Source organism: Rutidosis leptorrhynchoides, chromosome 10 (genome assembly GCF_046630445.1).
Source record: "Rutidosis leptorrhynchoides isolate AG116_Rl617_1_P2 chromosome 10, CSIRO_AGI_Rlap_v1, whole genome shotgun sequence".
In the NCBI taxonomy this organism is placed as follows: domain Eukaryota; kingdom Viridiplantae; phylum Streptophyta; class Magnoliopsida; order Asterales; family Asteraceae; genus Rutidosis; species Rutidosis leptorrhynchoides.
The window spans coordinates 93913215-93939186 of NC_092342.1; the positions used below are offsets into that span (position 1 = coordinate 93913215).

Consider the following 25972-nt stretch of genomic DNA (forward strand, 5'->3'; position numbering starts at 1 on the left):
GAAGTATGTTTTCTAAAATGGTCATCTAGACGTCGTTCTTTCGACTGAAATGACTACCTTTACAAAAATGACTTGTAACTTATTTTTCTGACTATAAACCTATACTTTTTCTGTTTAGATTCATAAAATAGAGTTCAATATGAAACCATAGCAATTTGATTCACTCAAAACGGATTTAAAATGAAGAAGTTATGGGTAAAACAAGATTGGATAATTTTTCTCATTTTAGCTACGTGAAAATTGGTAACAAATCTATTCCAACCATAACTTAATCAACTTGTATTGTATATTATGTAATCTTGAGATACCATAGAAACGTATACAATGTTTCGACCTATCATGTCGACACATCTATATATATTTCGGAACAACCATAGACACTCTATATGTGAATGTTGGAGTTAGCTATACAGGGTTGAGGTTGATTCCAAAATATATATAGTTTGAGTTGTGATCAATACTGAGATACGTATACACTGGGTCGTGGATTGATTCAAGATAATATTTATCGATTTATTTCTGTACATCTAACTGTGGACAACTAATTGTAGGTTACTAACGAGGACAGCTGACTTAATAAACTTAAAACATCAAAATATATTAAAAGTGTTGTAAATATATTTTGAACATACTTTAATATATATGTATATATTGTTATAGGTTCGTGAATCAACAGTGGCCAAGTCTTACTTCTCGACGAAGTATAAATCTGTGAAAGTGAGTTATAGTCCCACTTTTAAAATCTAATATTTTTGGGATGAGAATACATGCAGGTTTTATAAATGATTTACAAAATAGACACACGTACGTGAAACTACATTCTATGGTTGAATTATCAAAATCGAATATGCCCCTTTTTATTAAGTCTGGTAATCTAAGAATTAGGGAACAGACACCCTAATTGACGCGAATCCTAAAGATAGATCTATTGGTCCTAACAAACCCCATCCAAAGTACCGGATGCTTTAGTACTTCGAAATTTATATCATATCCGAAGGGTGTCCCGGAATGATGGGGATATTCTTATATATGCATCTTGTTAATTTCGGTTACCAGGTGTTCACCATATGAATGATTTTTATCTCTATGTATGGGATGTGTATTGAAATATGAAATCTTGTGGTCTATTATTATGATTTGATATATATAGGTTAAACCTATAACTCACCAACATTTTTGTTGACGTTTTAAGCATGTTTATTCTCAGGTGATTATTAAGAGCTTCCGCTGTCGCATACTTAAATAAGGACGAGATTTGGAGTCCACGCTTGTATGATATTGTATAAAAACTGTATTCAAGAAACTTATTTTGTTGTAACATATTTGTATTGTAAACCATTATGTAATGGTCGGTGTAAACATGATATTTTAGATTATCATTATTTGATAATCTACGTAAAGCTTTTTAAACCTTTATTGATGAAATAAAGGTTATGGTTTGTTTTAAAATGAATGCAGTCTTTGAAAAACGTCTCATATAGAGGTCAAAACCTCGCAACGAAATCAATTAATATGGAACATTTTTAATCAATAAGAACGGGACATTTCATGTGAAGTATTTGACATTTGGGGTATTGACTTTATGGGTCCATTTCCAAAATCTCATAATAATCTCTACATTCTCGTAGCCATTGATTATGTTTCTAAATGGGCGGAAGCACAAGCTCTCCCAACTAACGATGCACGAGTTGTAAACAACTTTTTAAAACATCTTTTTGCAAGGTTTGGAACACCGAAAGCTTTAATAAGTGATCGGGGAACTCATTTTTGTAATAATCAACTTGAGAAAGTTCTTAAAAGATATGGAGTAACTCATAAAATCTCCACTGCATATCATCCACAAACAAGTGGACAAGTTGAAAATACCAACCGAGCTTTAAAACGTATTCTAGAGAAAATCGTAGGATCAAATCCGAAGGAATGGTCCATAAAATTGGAGGATGCACTCTGGGCATTTAGAACAGCCTACAAAACTCCAATTGGAACCACACCTTTTAGACTCGTTTACGGAAAAGCATGTCATCTTCCAGTAGAAATTGAACACAAAGCATTTTGGGCTTTGAAGACATGTAATCTTGACTTACATGAAGCTGGACGTCTACGATTAAGTCAATTAAAAGAATTAGAAGAATTAAGACATGAAGCATACGAAAATTCGTTAATCTATAAAGAAAGAACGAAGAAATGGCATGATAAAAGAATCAGAAGTTCAAAAGAATTTAAAGAAGGAGACAGAGTTCTTTTTTTCAATTCAAGATTCAATCTATTTCCTGGAAAATTGAAATCAAGATGGTCTGGACCATTCATAGTCAAAAGAGTTTTCCCATACGGAACAGTAGAGTTAATAAATTCAAATGGGATTGAATTTAAAGTTAATGGTCACAGAGTTAAACATTACATAGATAGTCCGATGGAAGTTGACAATGAAGTTAATCGCAATTTCAACACCACAGCTAACTAAGTGTGGGGAGAATCAAGTCTTTAAAGGATAATATGTATTTCTATTAGAATTAGATTTTCTGTTTTCGTGTAGTTCTCGAAAATGGAACCCGAATGGTCTTTCCCTAGCAGACCCTAAAGAACTAGTCTTCTCCCCCCATTCTGAATTTTTATTTTTTTTAGGTTTTTACGAAATGAAGACTTCCTGTGAACTAAACCATGGTCTAATGCTACACGCTTTGATCACTAAATGTAATAATGACACACTTTCGAGTGAAATAGTATCATTAATCAGAGGTAAATTGGACGGAGTAAGAAAAGAATCCAGATGCGAAGATAATAAGTTACAATTTGGTAAAGGAAAATCAAAATCCGCAGTGAAAAGAAGAGCACGACACCTTGAAAAATGTCACAAATGCGGAAAATGGTCACACGAAGGTAAATGTTCAAATAATCAAACCTATTCAAACACCGAATTTGTTACTTTATGCAGAGATGGACCGTTCATATGTTTAGAAGAAAAAACATTAAATGCTCGAGGTTACGCCTATGTAGCCATGGAAAACTAATTAGTCCGACTATCTTATGAGTGGGCAAGATCATATCACTAAGAAATATATTTCACAGGTAAGTTTGTATAGTTTTTATTTTTATTTTTATTTTTAACCTTTTGATAATAAACGCTAATTTGTTCGCTATAAAGTATTAAATTGGTATTCGATGAAATTAGGTCTTGCGATCGAAATTATTGATATCATACAAAAAAAATTTACATCACTGTGAAATTTAACGTTTATTCTTAAGGTATAAATATCTTTAATCAATCAACCCAAAATATTTCAAAAATTCGTCATGAGTTAAATTAGGTCATGGAACCGAAATTACTTTACCGAAAATAGGGGCGCATATTTTTGATAATATTTGATTGATTAAAGTGGGATAAAAGCCAAAAAGATTTTTAATTTTATTTTTACCATGTTTTTTAAAAAATTAATAAATTAATATTAAATAAATATTGTAAACTTTTAAAATTGTAAATATTTGGAAAATTAATATTTTTAATATAAGTTTGTATGTATAAAAACAAAAATATAATTTAAGTTTGGTGTGAATTTATAATATGAATTTTTAATTAAGTTTGGTGTGAATTTTTTTTAATTTTATGCATTTTAAATTTAAGTTTGGTGTAAATTTAAAAACAAAAATTTACTTTATTTCGCTAAGTTAAAAATATGACTTTTAAAAATTCGTCGTAAGTTGAAGACTAGGTCGTTGAACCGAAATTGCTTTACCCGAGGGAGGGACAAGAACTTTTATTATCATTATTTTTAATCTTATTGAATTAAAGTATGCCAAAAACAAAAACAAAAAATCTTTGCTTTTAAAACCGCGCTTTAAATAGACAAATTTTAAAATTTTGTCGAGGGACGGACTAGGACATCGCTCCGAAACGACCTCGTCCTAAATAACAAGGGAAACAAAATTTTAAAATTAATTAATTAATTGTTTTATAAGTTAAGGTTTTATATTAAGTAAAAAAAAATACAAACACCGCGACTCGCAGAGTTTGTAATGGGTAAACACCGCGACTCGCGGAGTTTGTAAAATCCAGAAAAAAATAAAAGGGATCGAACAGACCAGCTTCTTCCCAACCAAACTCAAAAATACTGCGAAAACACACCCAAAAACACGCTCAAATTCGTAATTTTTGGCCGTTTTTCATCAAATCTTTCACAAAATCATGTTGAGAAGGATGCTATCAAGGAATTACTCAAGGAAAACGGTAAATTTCTACACCTAAACACCATTTAATCCAAAAATTAGTGTTCTTGAACAAATTTATACCCAATTCGATTTTGATGCTTTTTAGTGTATTATACTTAAATTGTTTGTGTATTATGCTTGTATAACCTAGAGTGATGCTATTTAACATGATTAGAAGCCTTAAACTTCAAATTTTGAGTAATCTAGGGTTTGTGTTCTTGAGCAATTTGGGGCTTTTTGATATAAACAGGTTATGGCCGATTTTTGTCATGAATTATTGCTAAATTAAGTAGTGTAACATGTTTAGGTAGTTAAATGATCCAAACTTTGAGCCTAAACATGATTTTTGAGAATTAAAGTGGACTTTTTCAAGTCTAAAATTCATGAACTTGATTTTTGAGAGATAATGCCATTTGAAACTTGTTTAATTGCTAATAATTATTATTTTGACATGTTATTTGAGTTGAATGCTTATGAACTTGGCGAACATTTTCGTATATGCTTATTTGAAAAAGTGTAGATTTGATAAAAATATGAAAATGAGCATAAGTTTGATATAAATTGAACATGTCATTGTAATTATTTTGATTGATGATTTTGCTGACACTAATGCATATTTGGATGCACAAAAATCGTGTTTGATGTGTTTTGCAGACTAAAATGGGTGAATCTTCATCCCAAGCTCGCATTGCTCCTCCTGAGAATGCGGAAAAACAGGATGTTGATAACTATTACAAACAAGATATACCTCATCCAGTTATGACATTTTCATATATGCACGTGGAAGATTTGCACCCGAACTTGAGATTAGACAGACGTTGGATAGATTATCCAAAATTCCAAAGGAGCTTGCACACTCTTCATTCTAAAGCTGTTGAAGTACCTAGGGTAATAGAATGAGAACCGTTAGAAGCCGTAGGATTGGGCGAACGGATTAGAGAATTACTTACACAGAGGTATGGTAATTCTACTTTTAACGATTGGGTCCGATTATTCAACATGCGTAGACCTGTATATAAAGTATGGTGTGAAGAATTATTGTGTAGTATAGAAATAAATGATCGGGTAGCTAGTTTAACCGATCGAACTTTTATTAGATTTTTGTTAGGAGGTTCGATGTGCCACATGTCTCTACTAGACATGGCTCAGGCCTTACATATATATATACGCCTGAGGAGCTAGCATCTGCCGATTGTCGATGGTTGATATTAAATGGTAGGAAGATTGATGAAAATTTTGATACGCATGGTGTATGGAGTCAAATGACTAGCCATCACCGATTTAAAGGGGGAAATTACTCTTATTTAGATATAGATAAAGCTGAGTTAAGAGTAATTCACAGGTTTCTAGCGAACTCGATTACACAGCGAGGTAAAAATAAGGAAAAGGTAAATGAGCAAGATTTATTTTACCACATGTGTATTCGAGACCCACAAAGAGCTGTAAGTATACCTTATTGTGTGGGTTATTATTTATCAGCTATGGTTAAGGGGATGAGACCGCACAGTATAATAGGAGGTGGTATATTTATTACATTAATTGCTGAGTATCTCGATGTGGATATAAGTCGGGGGGGATTATTAATCGAAGAACCAGAACCCCACGATACAATTGGTTTAAATGTATATCATGGTGCTAAGGTTTTGAAGAGGCGAAATAACACCGCAGTACAATATAATGGAAGACATCTACAGGTTGAAAGAAATCAACAGCCAGGTAATGTGGGAGGGGGAAATGAAATGACAGAAATGCAAAGGTTTATAGCTTCACAAGAGTATGAAAATGCTAGACATCGAGTATTTGAAGATTGGCAAGTTCATCAAAACCATATCATAGCACATTGCCAACATATAGGTAGAAACTATATTCCTACTCCAAAGCCCGTATTTCCTCCCTGGTCTATAGAGATTCAACCACCGTATCCTACTTATAACCCAGCTGAAGCATTCTATAACACATACGGTTATGCATGGAACCCCTACTGGTATCAGTATCAACCCTAGTTTATTTAGTTTTATTTATTTTATTTTTTGTAATGTTACTACATTTAGCACTTATGTTAATATTTTAATAGTTTTTATAATTTTCTAACTTTTATTATTAGATTTTAATAATTTTTGAATGTGGGGTAATATACCAAACTTCAAAAATATGTATATATGTTTGCAGTTTATCTTATGTACACAACAGGGTAAAACAACGCATTTTCAAAGACTGGCATTAAGTTCAGCAAAAGCTACTAATTTTGACGACAAGATGAAAAATAAATGTAGAGACGGAATGAACAAATGATGTGCACCATTTATCATTCAACACACACAACAATATGTTTGGAAACTTTGATAAAATTTAATCATTTTTCTACGCTAATCACCCTCAATAATTTAAATTGTTACTGATTTCTTGCAAATGAGGGCATGGCAAGATCTTAAGTGTGAAAAGGGGTTAAATTCTTTCGGATTTTAAAATTTTTACTTTATACACTTGGTTGCCATTAAAAAATACTAGTAACGTAGTAGTTGTATTAGAATCTAGTGCTCTCTGATAACAAAGAACAGCCCTAGTCTTATATACTGACTACCCAATTCTAGTAAAAATTTTCAAAATTTTCAATTAAATGAACTCAAAATCATGTTTATACATATTTATGAACGATAAAACTAGGTGTTAACACCGAAATTATTGTTACCTTGGAAAGGACATAAATTGAGAAACAAACCAAAATGTTAGAATTCATTTAAAATGGAATAGAGGACAATAAAAAGGCAAATAAAAGAAAATAAAAGCCAAGTGTGAGAAAATTTACCAAGTTATTTTAAACATATGTCACATATTTCTGTAACAAATAATTAAAGATACTTTTGCTTTGGACTAAACTAAACAGTTTTACCCGATTTACTGTAAGAAAGATGGATCTACACGATGAATCAATTCCATCATTAAAAGGAAGTAAAGTCTTCCGAAAGAGAAACGCACTTCTTGATTTAGGTCATAAAGTTGTCGTCCAGACCAGCTGTAGGTTGACAAAAAATCTAGAAAAGTCATCACTAAAATCAGCAGGAAATCCACGGACCTCAGCATCAAACAGGGTCGCCAAGTGGTCAGACTTATCCTAACCATGAGAGGATCTGTCTTGTAAAATGGGGACGCCGTGCAAATTAGCTGGATAAGACTAATGAATCAGATCCCCAGAAAGGATAATCTCCTTAAAGATCAAAAATCAGCTTTTAAGACTGATATTACTCAATCCTAGAGATTGACCTTAAAGATTGAGAATTACAAACTCATGAAATTCAATGATATCTAAACTCGAGCTTGAACGAGAAAATATTTTGATCAAAATTTCAAACCGATTTGTTTTCTGAAAACCTATTTTCAATGCGTTCATTACCATTGAACGTAAAATCCTAGGAATTCACCTTGAATTCATTAGGTCACCTGGACCAAAAAGGGTGTCAACCGTAAGAACGGTGGTTGCATAGCATGGTCAAAGACAGGACCTTGTGCTAGACCAAAAAATTATAAGGGTGAGCTTTACTATTGCTCCTACCAAGGATAGTAATTGCGTCCGACACGTTATAGACCATAATTAAAAGTATGTCAGGGGACATTGCCTTAACAGTTGCTTGTTCAACGCTTTCCTTTACAACCGGACGGTAGTTTACCGAAAGGTAATATACGGCGCAAGTATACTGGACGTGTTGCTTTCCCAATACAAGGTTAGCAAGTGGGTGACACAAAACCGCAAGTTTTGAGCTAAAATTTTCAAATCTGAAACCCACTAAACCCACAAAAACAATTTGCAAACACCGGTGAAGGGTTATTCCGGAAAACTTATCTAGGATAAAAGCTAGATTTAATTTTCAAAAGATCAAATGTTTTCATAAAAGATCCAATTTCCTTAAAGGATCTAAATTTTATAGTCATGTGGGACTGTAAACCATATCGTTACTACCATTGTTCATACCGCCGTATTGAAATCACTAATATACAAAGTGTGAAGAATAAAGAAGTGATTCAAGTATTTTTATTTCAAAACTATATTGCTTAAGGACAAGCAACGCTCAAGTGTGGGAATATTTGATAATGCTAAAAACGAACATATATTTCATAGCATTATCCCTCAAGAAAGACAAGCTTTTAGTTGCAATTGTTCTATTTACAAGTGATATTCGTTTAAATAATAAAAGGTGAAGACAAAAGACAGATTCGAAGAATTGAAGATGCAAACGACCAAAAAGCTCAAAAGTACAAAGTACAATCAAAGAGGTTCCAATTATTGATATGAAACGTCTCAAAGTTACAAGAGTACAAGATTCAAAACGCAAAGTACAAGATATTAAATTGTACGCAAGGACGTTCGAAAATCCGGAACCGGGACCAGAGTCAACTCTCAACGCTCGATGCAACGGATTAAAAAATACAAGTTAACTATGTATATAAATATAATATAATATATAATTAATTATATAATTATATATATATATATATATATATATATATATATATATATATATATATATATATATATATATATATATATATATATATATATATATATATATTATATTTATATATTAAAACCGTCGGCAGACTAGGATCCAAACTTGTGTGAGCTGGGTTTACGAACTCCGCGACTTGCGGAGTTTGTAGTGAAAATGAGCCGCGACTCGCGGAGCCCCCAATTCTGAAACAGCCTATAAAAGCTCGCGCATTCTGAACGTAAAACACATCCTTTTTCTTCTTCTCTCATAAAACGTATTATATATATATATATATATATATATATATATATATATATATATATATATATATATATATATATATATATATATATATATATTATAATTTTAATTTTAATTCTAATAATAAGGGTATGTTAGCGAATGTTGTAAGGGTGTAAGTCGAAATTCTGTCCGTGTAACGCTGCGCTATTTTTAATCATTGTAAGTTATGTTCAACCTTTTTAATTTAATGTCTCGTAGCTAAGTTATTATTATGCTTATTTAAATCGAAGTAATCATGATGTTGGGCTAATTACTAAAATTGGGTAATTGGGCTTTGTACCATAATTGGGGTTTGGACAAAAGAACGACACTTGTGGAAATTAGACTATGGGCTATTAATGGGCTTTATATTTGTTTAACTAAATGATAGTTTGTTAATTTTAATATAAAGATTTACAATTGGACGTCCCTATAAATAACCATATACACTCGATCAAACACGATGGGCGGGGTATTTATATGTACGAATAATCGTTCATTTAACCAGACATGGGAATGGATTAATAGCCACTAGAATTATTAAAACAGGAGTGAAATTATATACAAGGACACTTGGTGTAATTGTTAACAAAGTATTAAAACCTTGGGTTACACGCAGTCGATATCCTGGTGTAATTATTAAACAATGTATTAAAATATTGTGACAGTTTAAGTCCCCAATTAGTTGGAATATTTGACTTCGGGTATAAGGATAATTTGACGAGGACACTCGCACTTTATATTTATGACTGATGGGCTGTTATGGACAAAAACCAGACGGACATATTAATTAATTCAGGACAAAGGACAATTAACCCATGGGCATAAAACTAAAATCAAAACGTCAAACATCATGATTACGGAAGTTTAAATAAGCATAATTATTTTATTTCATATTTAATTTCCTTTATTTTATATTTAATTGCACTTCTAATTATCGCACTTTTATTTATTGTTATTTAATTGCACTTTTAATTATCGTACTTTTTAATTATCGCAATTTTATTTTATCACACTTTTATTTATCGCAATTTCATTATCGTTATTTACTTTACGCTTTAAATTAAGTTATATTTATTTTTAATATTTTACATTAGGTTTTAACTGCGACTAAAGTTTTTAAAATCGACAAACTGGTCATTAAACGGTAAAAACCCCCTTTATAATAATAATATTACTTATATATATATATATATTTGTATTTTTATAAATTAAAACTAATATAGCGTTAAGCTTTGTTTAAAGATTTTTTCCCTGTGGAACGAACCGGACTTACTAAAAACTACACTACTGTACGATTAGGTACACTGCCTATAAGTGTTGTAGCAAGGTTTAAGTATATCCATTCTATAAATAAATAAATATCTTGTGTAAAATTGTATCGTATTTAATAGTTTTTTCTAGTAAAATTTAATAGTATTTTATACCCCTTAGCTTTAACATCAATGAGATAGATCTGTTCATCCTCAACTTCTCTGATTTTGAATAGAGTACAAATCATATTAAAGGTTCGAAGATGTTCGTTTGGATCTTCTTTTGGCGTACCACTATATTGGCATTGATTAGTTACGATGTGTAGGATTTGTCCTTTGATTTCATAATCTGTCGCATTAATGTCTGGTTTAATAATGGCGTGACCTTGGCCCGTGCGTGTGGCTCTCATTCGGTCTTCCATACTTAGAGGTTCCGTTACTTCCATAATTGAATTTGTTGAATCTGAATCACTAGAAGATTCTGATTTAATGGTTTCTTCCTCGACAATCTCTGGATGAGTAATTTGTAGTTCAGGAGGAATGATTAGTGGTTCAGGATCTCTAAATTGTCCCTGAATATCCTCCGGATTCTCAATTGTGATGTTGGGTTCAAAAAATGGATTATCGGAAATTTGAATTGGAGTACTTGGTCGACTAGATGACGATTCTAAAGAAAAATCAACGGCGACAATATTGACTAGATGTCTTGATCGAGTTACAGGTGGTGAACGTATGAAAGGTGATGAACATTTTGCTCGGTGCATTCACTGAATATCCTATTAGTTATAAAAATAAAAATTATAAGTTATCAAATTAATAGACTTTTTTGATTTTGCCCACGTTTCGAATAGCCAATAGATGCAGCAGGTAGCCAGGACCCTTTAAATCGGAAGCCCACAACTCGCCACTAACAAATCCAACTATTACTACGAACCAGAAAATTTTGGATGTCTATCAATTTAACCGCTTAAAATAATTTTTGGTTTTGAATTTTTAGAGAAGAAATAGAAAATTCTATGTCCTAAAAACTAGAGCGTCGAGAAATAAGAAATAAAAAGAGCGCGTCGAAAAACGTCGAAAAATAAAAGGTCGAAAAATAAAAATAAGAAAGAAAAACGGCCAAACTTAAAAGTCTAAAAACTAAATCTAAAAAGTTGCGCCTAAAGGTATTAAAGCTTAAAAGGAATTCTATATCCAAAACAGCAATAACATAAAAAGTACTAAAATCTTAAAACGGCGTCACAAAATTCTAAAGCACCTAAATCTTAGTCTAAAGAAAAAGCACTTAAGGAATTTTACGGCAAAGCCTAAAAGTATAGAAATAAAAATAAACAATGGCTTTTACTATATCTTAAAACTAGTTACGAGCAAAAAATATACAAACAAATGATTAAAATATACAATTTATAAAAAGATAAAAAATAATAAAATTACTTATTTTATACAAATATTATTTTTGTATTATTATTTTATTAAAGTATTAATTTATTATATTAATAAAACTAAATATAACTTAAAAATACAAAATAAATAACAACTAAACTAAATTATTATTAAAATAAACCCTAATTAGGTAATTAATAATAATAATAATAATAATTAATTAACTTAACCCTAATTCGGCTGTCCTAGGTTTCAGACGTGTCAGACATCACCATGCGGTCGCATGGATTTGAAGCTTTCGGTTTATGCGATCGCATGGGCCTGAATTTCGGATCACAAATTGGGCTTCTACAGTACCAGGCCCGATTATTATTATTTTTTTCTATTTTATATTTTTGTAAAATATTTATATAAAACTTATAAATAAGAAAAATTTACTTATTAGTTTTTTTTATAACTTTTCACAATAAATAGAAATATAAACTTTTTAAATTTAACTAAACTTAAAAATATAGATATATATTTTTCTTTTTCTTTTATATTTTTGATTATATTATATAAAACGTATTTTTATAAAAATGAATTAAAGCTTAAATTTTTTTTTTTTAATAGCGTTTCGCTTCGGCGTTCCCCGGTAGCAGCGTCAAAAACTTGATGTGTTGCGTAGAGGTGTATACGAAATACTATTATTTTTATTACGAAATTCGATACAATTTACACAAGTTATTTATTTATTTATAGAGTTGATATACCTAAACCTTGCTACAACACTATAGGCAGTGTACCTAATCGTACAGTAGTGTAGTTTTTAGTAAGTCCAGTTTGTTCCACAGGGAGCTAGCCAAGTTTAATGCTATATTTTTAAAACTATATTTGTGTGTGTGTGTATATATATATATATATATATATATATATATATATATATATATATATATATATATATATATATATATATATATATATATATAAGTAGTATTATTATTATTATAAAAGGGGGTTTTACCGTTTAATGACCGGTTTGTCGATTTTATATTTTATGCGTAAAGATAAATGACGATAATATAAATGACAGAATTTAAATTGTGATAAAGTAAATTGCAGTAATTAAAATGACAGTAAATAAAGGTACGATGAAATATGAAATAAAAGTATTATGATTATTTAAACTTTCGTAATCATGATGTTTGACGTTTTGATTTTAATTAATTGTTACCCGGGTTAATTGTCCTTTGTCCTGGTTTATTTGATACCTATCTGGTTTTTGTCCATAATAGTCCATCGGTCATAATTATAAAATGCTCGTCAAATTAATCTTATTCCCAAAGTCAAATATTGCAACTAATTAGGGATTCGAACTGTAACAAAGTTTTAATACTTTGTTTAATAATTACACCTGGTTATCGACTGCGTGTAATCCAAGGTTTTATTACTTTGTTAACAATTACACCAATTATCCGTGTATGTAATCCACCCCTGTTTTAATGAGATATGAATATTAATTTACCCACTTGATCAGAATGAATAATCAATTACCCAATCTGAATAATTAATTAAATGATCGTAAAAGATGTTGTATAAACGTCACTAAATAGAACATACATAATCATTTTAATAATTATTAGATTAACTAATTTGAAGATAGGTTCGATAGGTTCTAATGAGTTGTCATTCGATTAGACAATACCCCCTATCTATTAATAGTCAATAGTCCAATGTCCACAAGTATCGGTCTTTTGTCCAAACCTTAATTATGGTACAAAATCTAATAACTCAATCTTAATTTTTAGTCCAACATCACGATTACTTTGGCTTAAATAAGCATAATAATAACTTAGTTTTGAGACATTAATTTAAAAAGGAAGAACATAACTTACAGTGGTGATTAATCGCGTAGCGTTGCACGGACAGAATTTCGACTTAAAACCCGTAAAACATTCTTAAAATAACCTTATTATTATCAACTTAAAATTAAAATTAAAATTATAAATATAAATATATATATTTGAGAGTAAGAGAGATTGAATTATATGTGTGTAAAATTCGTCTGAAAAATGCTGAATTTATAGAATGTGGCCTGCTACAGTAACTCATGCGGTCGCATGAGATTTTAGTGCAAATCTCATGCACTCGCATGAGTTTTATGCCTATTTCCCATGCGATCGCATGGCCGTCAGATCCAGCCCACATATTTTTTGTTTTCTAGTTTGTCGACGTTATTTAATATAATATATAATATATAAATAATTTATATAATTATTTAAATATTATATTATATTCTTGTGCATAGTTGACTTGTAATTTTAGCTTCGTTGCGTCACGCGTTGATAGTTGGCTCAGGTCCCGGTTCCGGATTTTCGAACGTCCTTGCGTACTATTTAATATCTTTTACTTTGCGTTTTGCGGCTTGTACTCTTATCATTTTTGGACGTTTCTCATCAATAAATTGAACCACTTGAATTATATCTTGTACATTTGAGCTTTTTGGTCATTTGCGTCTTCAAATCGTCGTTTTCTTCTTTTGTCTTCGTACTTATTTATTTAAACGAATATTACATAAAAATAGAACAATTGCAACTAAAAGCTTTACATATTGGAAGGATATTGTGCCTAAATATATGTTCAATTGGAGCACTATCAGGTACCTTTGATTCTCTTACTCTTTGTTTTGTCCTCTCGAATTTATTATTTTATTTCGATTTCATGTAATGAGGGCATTACATGATCTCAAGTGTGAGGGGAGAGATAAATTCTCGTGGACTTATTTTTATAAAATTATGATCTGATTTTAAAATTTTCCCAAGTAACTTGTTGAATTCATTGAAAATATTTGGTCAAATAAAGCCATAACTTAACTTTTGGGGTGAATCAACTCCACCCTTTTTGTGAAAGTAAAGTCTTCCACTTGGTACAATCAAAGTGTGCTTAATGTAAACATTTAAAAAGAATCAATTGTTGCATGGAAGTAAAGTCTTCCATGTTTGTTTCAAGAACCCAAGTGTCTAATGCCTCAAGCTTTAGCATTTTCGGATGACTCAAGTCCATCCTTTAAGGAAGTAAAGTCTTTCGAATTCCGTTTTACTTGGTGTAGGAGACTTCCTAATCCACATCATTTCATATTGACATTGGTTGATTCATAATTTCACGATGAGTCACACCGATGTATCATACCGAGGGAAGAGGAGCCACCGAGCTTCACAATGTGCTATCCTCTTTAGGAGCAATGGATTCGTGCTAGTGTTGCTTAGACAACACACGCCATAGCCAAAAGCTATGGCACCCATGTTTTATCAATTAACGGAAGGTAGTTCGTACTTCCTACATTTTCTCAACATAAGCATAAAAGCTTGTTATGTGGGAAGTAGCTAAGTGTTTAAACACTTCCGGGAGAATCATTTTTGTTTTGGAAGGCAAGTCTTCCAAAATTGGAAGTAAAGTCTTCCAAGTTAAGTTGAAAATCGAAAAGACCTAAGCTTGAAAGTAAAGTCTTTCAAGTATCGTGCCATAGACCCACCAAAAAACTTACACCCAAGGTAGTTGCTCTCCCATCGCTATTGATACCGAATATTATGTTTACGGGGGGAGTACCTACCCATGCGGTCATCCCACCACGGGGGTGGCTTGTATGCACACAACCTTTTGAGCCCAAGATAGTTATTGTCTCATCGCCTTCAACACCGGGAGGTATTTAACTTTTGTGATATACCGGGGCAATAGCTATCCATGCGGTTGTCCCAAAACTGGGATGGCTTTCGATGCACAAAGCTTTTAAACCATAAAATTTTCGGAAAACTTGTCTTGTTTCACAAATTGACTTGTTTTCCTTTTCTAAAAACAAAAATGATTTTCTAAAAAGTTTTTTCTTCCTTAAGGTTAAACGTTTTCTTGGGTAACTCATGTAAATTGGCGCTCCTTACACCAAAGTGAAGCTTGTGGGTAATCCTTGACTTGTAGTGAGAAGAGTTGGGTATGAAGGTGAAGTTTGCTTGTGTGTAGTTGAAGAATGCTCCTAGAAAGGTTTGTGCTAAAAAGTTCAATTCTTGATCAATTCAATCTCAATTTTGAAATCTTGTGGATGTTTGTATTTAAAGCCTTTCGGAGCAAAGTTTATTTATTTGATTAATTTGTGGATTATTGAGCATGGAGATGTTAGTTAGGCTTGAATAGAGGATGTTTGAAGAAATGGAGTTTGTTTGGAGGAGTGGCGTATTCCTTTGAGGTTTAGTTTGAAGACATTGTTAAGGATTGTCACCCCACCATTGCCCATTGTAGAGACGAAGATTGTTGAATATCATTAAGTTTGAGTTTTTGTAGTATTGAAAGAAGAAGAGGAGGTTAGTTCTTGGTTCTTGGTGAGAACAAGTTTTGGAGATCGTTTTAAGCCTTCAAAGTGCATATTCATGGAGGTATCCCTTATTGCTCAATTCTTGCACTTTGGCTTTCATCATTGATATGCTATTATCTCCAATTCTTGTTAGTTTTGTGCTTGCTTGAGGACAAGCAAAGTTCAAGTGTGGGGATTTGATATTGCTCCAAATTTACATATTTATCTTTGCAATATCTCTCTACTTTCGTGGCATTTCGATTCGATTTGTGATGATTAGTGAGTGGTTTGTGGTATATGGTCATTTCAGGGCAAAAATGGTCCAAAAGATCATATGTGTGCATGAAATTCAATACTTTGACATAAGGAATGAATCAAGTGAAGTTTTGGGTTTAAAAAGTCAAGTTTCAACCAAGAACGGCGTTCCAGAAGACCAGAACGTCGTTCCGCAGCACTAGAAAATGGGAAATCGAAGTCAGAAAACTTTCAGACTTTTTGGGCACTTTCATGAACATGGTTCCATATTATGGAATGTCGTTCCACCTCCAGGAATGTCGTTCCAGGCCTGTTTTCAGCCAGAAACTCAGCTCAACTATAAAAATGATTTTAGAGATTTTTTGTTGAAAGAGCTGCACCCTTAGGCCGTTTTGGAGCCCTAAAAGGGTTCCAATCATGATTCCATCAAGGTGAAGGCCAATTTCAAGCTCCCAACTCCAAATCCATGAAGAATTAAGCTCCATTTCCATCATCCATTCTCCATTTTGGTGTTTCTTCTCCATTTTGGTAGTAGCTTTTCTCCATTTTAGTTGTAATGTTTAATACTTCTTATTTCTTTGATTTTATTCTTGTTTATGCAATGATTATAGCTTAGATTACTTGTGTTCACTTGATTTGTAAACTTGATGCTTGGATTTTGCCCTAATCTATGAATTGGGTGTTTGAATGAGTTGATGATTATTGTGCTTGGTTGAAGATCCATAAGTTTGATTGTTGAAAGCTTTACTTTGATTATATAAGTTGCCTTGCTTTTCTTAGGGATTTGATTAGTGAAGCAATTTGTACTTCAACACCTTTGGTGATCTAGACAAACAAATTAGGGATTTCAAGGGATTGGGTTCTTGGTTTGGGTTGGTTTTCAATTGGATTTTATTCAACATGGTAGTGTTTGATTATCTGAAGGGATTTTGATAGTTAAAGGATTTTAATCCAAAATCGAGTCTCAATGATCTCTCTCTCAAAACATAGTTTGATCTTTGAAATGAGTCTACGAGAGTTAACGAATTTCATTTGATTGAGGTTTTATGGAAGTTTACGAATGGAAATGAAACTATATGTTTGAACATTGTTGTGTAGTGAATGAATTGGGTAAACCATGACAAAAGGTTGAATAATCAAGTGGACATGTTTCTCTCTTATTTGTTAATCTTTCTCTTAGTTTAATATTAGGTTAATCAACAATCAAATCATTCACAAAACCCCCCAATCAACTTAGGATAATTGCTAGTGTTTTGAGATTCATGAAATTGCTCCCTGTGAAACGAACATTGACTGAATACTTGCTAGTTGATATAATGATCGGGTTATTATTGCCCGGGCGTTTGTGTTAATTGGTTAAGTTATTTGATCATAGTTTTTATTAATTATAAGTTAAACACGAAACGACCACATCAATGAGGAAGAAAATAAATCCATAATTAATTGGGAGTGTAAAGTGTGTGACATATAAAAACAGATTAAATCGTCACCCACATCATGTTGTTGAGTAATGTTTTGACTTTAATGGTTAAATATATATTGTCAACATCGGTTGATATACGATGATCAACGTATTACGCGTAATATTGGTTCAAGCTCTAAAGATTTTTTACCTCAAAGTTTAGAACATATGAAGTTGCACCTTACTTATAATGAAAGCATCAAGTTTTGTTTTGGATTGTATATGATTACCATGGTAGGTAAAATTTGTGTTTGCATCTTTTCATGTGTGCATTGTAGGTTTGAACATGGGAAACCATTTATTAATGGATAATGAAACCTCTTGTGGGTACACATAATTCCCTAGTCATCTATTCGGTTAAGTAATATGTATTAAGTCTTAACATTGCTAAAAGATTGTCTGTAATGAATTGTATATCTATGTGTGTATTATGTATTGTGCCTTTATGTTTATAATATATAACTTGTTCTGTATATATATGACTATTGACAGACACAAAACTTAGTTATGCATGTGGATGTCTCGCAAACACAAACATAACATCATCCATAAGTTCACAAATAGATGGATGAAAGTCTCGAACACATTTAACATTTAGAGATTAATATTTAAGACTGAGGTCATCTGCACGAATGAGACTTCATTCACACAAACGAGTATCCATTCGTGGGAGTGACAATCTCATTCACACGGATGAGTGACTTAGTCATATAGATATCAAATCTAGACTGACCATGCGAGTGAAGGTTGGTTCGCACGAATGAATTATGTCAGTCGTGCAAATGAAACTCGTTCACACAAACGACCAGACAGATTCGGTATATCTTATCTTTTCTTTTCTACAAACCCATACCTATTGCCATATTTCACACTTTAACTACACAAAACAACATGCCGATTTCTCTCTTGTTCTTCATGTTCTAAAACCACTAACATCATTAAATAATCGAACCTAGAAGTCAATCTAATCACTACTTTAACTAGTGGTTTGGCAAATTTGATATCTTAGTTCACCATATTTACTTGGAACCACCAAATCACTGTTCCATAACCGATTTGTGTGAGTACTAGCTTCTAAAGATCGACAACAATAACATCAAACTCGTATCAGAGCATTTGGTTGAACAAGCTTGCAATTTCTGGTGAAATCTTGTGGATCTAAGTGTATTTTAGTTGGGTTTTGTTGTTTGAGAGTTAAATCACTAAATATGCACTTATCTTTACGTTAATCTTTAAAGTTTTTGTAATGCTTATTCTTGTTGACTATAACTACAGTTTGTGAACGTAAACCATCCAGTTTTTGTTGCATAAACCATGAATTAGAGAATAAAATATATTGGACAGCAGAAGTCATTCGCCTACAGGGTTATGCGAACGGGCAGTGATTCGCACGAGGGATAGGTAATTCGCACTAGGGATATGTTGATACATGTGGGCTTTACATGAACAACACCAACAAATCTCAAAACCACGGCCATTTGTTCTTTTCTAGACACTAGACTCGTCAACTAACAAGCCAAACACTTCGTTACTGATTTCTCCAAATATAGATGCGAGTATTTCTTTTGCAAAACATTCAACAATGTCTTTTTGAATGTCAGGTGACGTTAACTTACAATTCTTGGGAGCTTTTAGCATAACCTTATCGGCATCATCATTTTGACTTGCAATTAATTTCAACGTTTCTAGAAAAATTCCTCTATATATATATAGAGTTTTCACTCTCATCATGACCACGAAATGGTAATGTGTTATGCATTACATATCTAATAGCATCAATTGAACTTTGTAATCGAATTCGATATTCTTGCTTCTCATATCAAACTACCTATGAGGAGCAACATCGATAGATTGCTTTGGCTTCACCATATCTTCACATTTTAGACGTGCTCTATTATGAAAGCTATTTACATTACCCTCGTGAACACCGAATTTATCTTTTTTGTTCCAATTGCAAGAGCCATTGGTCACAAATGCATCACTCCCGCATTGTTTTTCTACTTGATCTCTAAATAAGTAACACCACATACAATATGCTTTATCCGCTTTTATACTATACTCTAACCAACAAAATTGATCAAACCAAGCTAGGACAAAACGTCTATTTGTGGGCCCTATTTTTTGTTAGAAAGTATGATCGCGTGGTTAACAATGTCCTCTTTGCAAATATAGTCTCATGGTTTCATCTCTTTGATTAGGGTTATAGTTTAATATATTTTTTCTATTCGCACGATCACATGGAAGATCATTCATATCGATATTTTTTGGAATTGATGTAGTAGAGCTAGGTCTTGAAATTTTGTTAGAAATATTTGCACTTTAAGGTTCTACTTCATCGGATGATTTCCTTTATCCAAATTTATCTAATTTGCCTTGCATCTATATATAATCGACATTAAATTGGATGTATCATAAACAAATAATAAATACACGATAATATAAAGTAAACCAAAGTCATCAAACTAAACTAAATTAAGCATAAAACTTACAATAATAATTAAAAACCCTAATAGTTCATATAGCAAAAAAATAACTAAAGAACAAAAGATGTATTAGAGATTACCTTAATTGAATATTGAAATTATGAACTTTAATGGGGATGTACATTTGTGCGTGCCACATATTCGCTAAAAGAAGAGTGTATTGTGTATACCGATTGCGAACCAACATCAGATCAGAGTATAATATTTTTATAAGAGTAAATTAGCTCCAACTAGTTGTCGAACCCTCGCTTCGCGCCGGGGGTTCGGTTTTTAATGTATTTTATTGCGTTTAGTTACGGAGCCTGCGAGTCAAAAATTAAAGTATATGAAAAGTACCCTAAATATTTAGCGTGTTTTAAAAAGTGTCCCTTTTGCGTATAGTTAGTGACAATGTGTTCGTAAAATTATTTCGAGTTTAACGATAGTTTCGGAAAAATTTAATTCGTTGCGAGTGAGAATATATGACACGCTGAATATTTGAGTGGAGTTTATTTAGAATATTTTATGAAAATTTTGATTTGACACTTTAACCCCCTGTTTTGAGGGCTGATTTTAAATTTTGAACAAAGTGTGGGGGTGTTTGTGGTGTTATTTAAAAGAAATGAAGGGAAAAAAAGGTAAAAATCGAAAATGCTCTTAATACTATTCATCATTTTTGTTTAATAGTTAACATGCTAATTTAGTTTGCAAACTTTTGTAACACACCAACACTAACGAAATTTGTAATGTTAAATAATTATTGGGCTGTATGTGTAGTAATAAACAATTGGGCTCAGTTTCCAATCCAATTACCAAGTGCAAAAATATATATTGTATTGAAAATGTAACATCTTTTGGAACAATGGAATGTGTATGGTCCATGGACCATGTATATGGACTTGAAACAAGGCATTTGTTATTTCTTACCAATTTAAATATAACTAGTTGTGGAGCCCTCGCTTCGCGTTGGAGGCTCCGTTTTGAATGCGAGTTAAAAAAAATTCTTTATCTATTTTGTAAAAAGAACTTTTTTCGACATCTAACATTGAAGGGTTGTTCCTTTTGTAAAAGTTGCTTCTTTTAGCCTTTTTTTTGTTTTAATTTTTAAAGTTAGTTGATCTATTTTGTAAAAAAAAATGTTTTTCGACATCTTTTGGTAGCATTGGAGGGTTGTTCATTTTATGAAAGTTGCCTCTTTTATCGTTGAGTAAGAAAAGAGAGAAAAAAAAAGTTGGTTGATTTTTTTGTAAAAAAAGTTTTTTTCGACATCTTTTGGTAACATTGAAGGGTTGATTCTTTTACGAAAGTTACTTATTTTATCGTTGGGGACCAATAAAAAAAGGTAAAATGACAAAAATACCCCTGATTAATATAGGTGAATAGTGAAACAGTGTTTTGTCTATTAATATATTTATTAAATAAATAATTATTGGGCTGTATGTGTAGTAATAAACAATTGGGCTCAGTTTCCAATCCAATTACCAAGTGCAAAAATATATTGTATTGAAAATGCAACATCTTTTGGAACAATGGAATGTGTATGGTTCATGGACCATGTGTATGGACTTGAAACAAGGCATTTGTTATTTCTTACCATTTAAATTTAACTAGTTGTGCAGCTCTCGCTTCGCACTGGGGGCTTCGTTTTGAATGCGAGTTAAAAAAAAGTTTTGATCAATTTTGTAAAAAAGAAATTTTTTCGACATCTAACATTGAAGGGTTGTTCCTTTTGTGAAAGTTGCTTCTTTTAGCTTTTTTTTTCTTTTTTAAAGTTAGTTCATCTATTTTGTAAAAAAGAATGTTTTTCGACATCTTTTGGTAGAATTGAAGGGTTGTTCATTTTATGAAAGTTGCCTCTTTTATCGTTGAGTAAGAAAAAAGAGAAAAAAAAGTTGATTTTTTTGTAAAAAAGTTTTTTTTTCGACATCTTTTGGTAACATTGAAGGGTTGGTTCTTTTACGAAAATTGCTTATTTTATCGTTGGGGACCAAAAAAAAAAAGTGAAATGCCGAAAATACCCCTGATTACTATTGGTGAATAGTGAAACAGTGTTTTGTCTATTAGTATATATATATAAATATAAATATGAGTTTTCGTTATTTTCGCCAAAAAAAAAAAAAAAAAAAAAAAAAAAAAAAAAAAAACAGTATACATAGAGCAGATAAACCTTAAACGTTTTCACCATTGACATGGTGTCCGGGTCAAAACTGCAGTAACGTACAAACTTCAATGCGCAACTTACAAGTCATAAAAGATATATTGCTCTAAAAGAAAAAGGGACTTGCCTTTATATACATCCCTAATATTGTCCTTAACCATCCAGTTGATACTGGTATCTGTTTCTTCTGTAAGCTTTGTTTTGTACAGATGATACTTTTCGATGAACCGATTGCCAAATCATGTCAACAGCATCATCATGTTGCGAAGGATACTGATACTCGAAACGTAGTGCAATTTGCTTCAATCTTTCCCACATTTCAATCCATTTATCTCTTTGAATTCCTCTAAGAAGTTTCAAAAGGTACCCTTTTTTAACAGCATCAGATGCACGAACAAATATGGAAAATTTGGAGTAATCCAAAGCATCTTCAAATGGGAGCTCAATTTCATCACTTACTATAACCGGAACGCAATGACTAGCAATGGCGTCAAACAAACGATTAGATGATGGAGTGTCTCCGGCTATGTTGAGACAGAACTTTGAGGAAGTCATCCCCCGAGATGCCTTGCGGGCCCCACCAGACGATATACTTCCGAATGTAAAGTGCACATCTTTTTCGTCTTTAATTAGGTAATACAGTTTTTGACGAATCATTCCACCCTGTTTACATAAACAATCAAAGACAGTTCATTGCATAGATACAGAAGAGTCAGTCAGGACATTCAAATGACTGGTCGGTTGAGTAGGGAAGTAGTCGGGGACTAATCGTCCGTTGACTTTAACGTTGACTTTTAGTAATAACTAGAAAATGAGCCCGCGCGATGCTGCGGGGCCATTGGGTTGCGTATTCATAGTTAACGGAGTGTGTTATAGGTGTGTGTATGTGTATTGAATATAGTCCGAGGTATTGAGCGTTTTTTTTTTGAAGTGTCCGTTTCGCGTATAGTTAGTCCCGTTGTGTTCGTAAGTTTTTTTTGAGTTGAACGGTGGGCTCGGAAAAATTTAACTCGCACCGAGCGAAAAGATAGGACCCGCTAAAAAAATGGGTGGAGTTAGTTTTTTTTTATTTTTATAAGATTGTATATTTACACTTTTTACCCCCGAAGAAATGTAAATGTGAGGGGTCGTGATGTAAATTGGCGAATGCAGTGTGAACGCAAACACAAAATTACAACCCAAATCAATTGAAACTACAAAAATTCTACTGGCTATTAGTATGTAGGGGTAATTATATCAAACATATATACATATAAAACATAAATACTTCATATGTATATATAGGGCGCAATATCAGATTATAAAAAAAATATTAAATTTTTTACCTAACTTTGACCAACCTCGACTTTGACCGAATAACCCGACTCAGCACGATTCTGACCGAATTTTTAGACGTTTTTGGGTGAACGGGACGGACAAGTCACCAAACTGATTTCGGTTACATTAGATATAAATCGAATAGATGCATAAAGAAAATAATACAAATTCACTCACATCTTTCCGAAAAATTGCGCCTTGGAAAAACACAAGCACGGGCCGTTCTTCAAAGGAAGGCGAATCATTAGCACCAAGACGCCTAACAACATGTTTGTAAGGCGCAATGATGTCTTTATCGATATTAGCAATCCGAGCGGGGTACCTACCAAAATCAGCAAGAACAAACATGGCAGAACCCAAGTGTTTTCGTGCCAAAATCATACTATTCGGATGATGAGCTGTAATTATATGATCTTTCCCTCCTAATCTCCTCCATTCATCTCTACCTTTTAAATATTGTACCAATCTTTCTTGCAAAGTTTTATCCATACTAAGTTTGTTATTCCCTTGAATCTTTGAATACCGATTATAACTCAACGACGAGAAAAATGGGACGAAAATGACATCCGCTTGAGACGAGTTTTGTACAAGAGTTGCAGTACAAGGTCTAGACACATTTGGATAAACAGAAGATAGAAGATCAAGAGTGAGCCAATATTCTATACTGTGTTGTAAGTTTAATCCACCCGGGTATTTAGGGATTTCACTCAAATTACTCACATTAGGCCAAATTCGATTTCGATCCCCTTTCCATCCGAGTAATCCAAAGTGAAATTCAGAGGGTAGATCATACATAAACACTTTGAGTAAAGAGTGACTTTGATCACAAAAAGCAGCTGGCTTTATTGGGTTGGATTCAAAACAAGATTCTTTACATGATGAAAACAGAGAAGGGGGTGATTTGGGTTCAATTGGGTCATCATGTTTTATGTGTGATGATGTGTTGTTAACAATTATTAGCTCATAAATTGATCTGGGTACTAATGAATTATCACCAAATTGAAATAGGATTGATGAAGATAGCATTAGGAACAATATCGAGACTGCAAATATGTAACTGAGTGATCTCGAAATAAACACACCTTTTTCGGGCATTGATGTCATTAGTACAAAGGGTTTGTTTACAAAACTAGAAACTAACAGTTCAAAAGATTCAGAGCTAATTCAATACCTAAAGGACACATAAACACATACCATCATGATACTGTTCAAGAAACAAAAACTTGAAATTGCAAGCAGAAATACGTCAAAAGTTCAAGAACAAAGTTGAGACCTGCAAACAAAAGGGATTATTATGAAAAGGTTTTAACTTTCAGACGAACAATTTCAACAAAAGATTACCCATGTACTAATAAAGCATATTTTTGATAAAAATAAAATAAATAAAAAGGGGGAAGAAAGGGAATGAGAATAGTACTCCATGTAGCAGGAAAGTGATGAGCTACCAGCCAAGAATGTGTTTTGAGGAAGATGGAAATAGAATCCTTGTTGAATATGGTTTTTTTTTTTTTTTTTTAATTTGGGTTACAGTACTTGGGAATAGGACATAATTTGATAACGTAGGCAGGTAACTAATCACGAGGTGTGAGTGTGACTAATAGTTTTCAAAATATTATATTCCTTCCCTCCTGTAAAATATATATTCATATTTATGTAGTACTCCGTATTAAAGTACTGTAATAAATATAAATAAATTGCTTTGGTTTATATCTATACGACTATACATACATTCAACGTTAGAGCACGCGGTGTCCGATCCAATTTGTCGCCGTCCTTCAAAATCGACGCCGGAAATCGACGATCGGTGGGCACCGGACCAGCGTCGATCCCGGCATCGGTTTTCAAAATCCTTCGACCGACGGTGGGCAAAATAGACTTTGGAGTTCAAACGTTTGAAAATCTAGCCGTTAAACGGCTAGTTTTTGTATTTTTTTTTTTCTTCTTTTCTTTCTTATATATACCATCTTTATTTTACTCATTTTAAACACACAACAATATCCTTTTTTATCACTTTCTCTCTACAATATTTAAATTATTTACAACACCATTCATCACAATATGTCGTCTTTTTCGAATTCTTTCGGCGACTCGTTTACAAACTATACATAAAACGTACTTGATGATTTATCTTCTGAAATGGACATTGTGAACACCTCCACCTTACACACTGTCAGTCAATTTCAGTATCCAAAATGGAAGCCGAAATGGACACTGAGAAATGGACATGGAGCCCTTGTGCTATTACAAAATTCTCTATTTGAGAATTAATCGATTGGGATTTTGAAATGAGTGATTGAGAATATAGAAATTAATTGATAATTTATCGGATTATATTTTATACATTTAAATACTAAATTTCAAAAATTATATATATATATATAAATAATTGTAG

At 32.4% G+C, this 25972-nt stretch overlaps 1 protein-coding gene across 1 annotated transcript; it reads right to left on the bottom strand.

The window, feature by feature from the left end:
- Positions 1–22239: 22239 nt before the first annotated feature.
- LOC139872826 (probable arabinosyltransferase ARAD1) lies at positions 22240–24710 on the bottom strand. Its single transcript, XM_071860755.1, has 2 exons — positions 23758–24710; positions 22240–22926 (listed from the first exon to the last, which is right to left on the bottom strand). The coding sequence occupies exons 1-2, from the start codon at positions 24682–24684 to the stop codon at positions 22417–22419; spliced, it is 1437 nt and encodes a 478-aa protein (XP_071716856.1). The 5' UTR covers positions 24685–24710; the 3' UTR covers positions 22240–22416.
- Positions 24711–25972: the final 1262 nt, after the last annotated feature.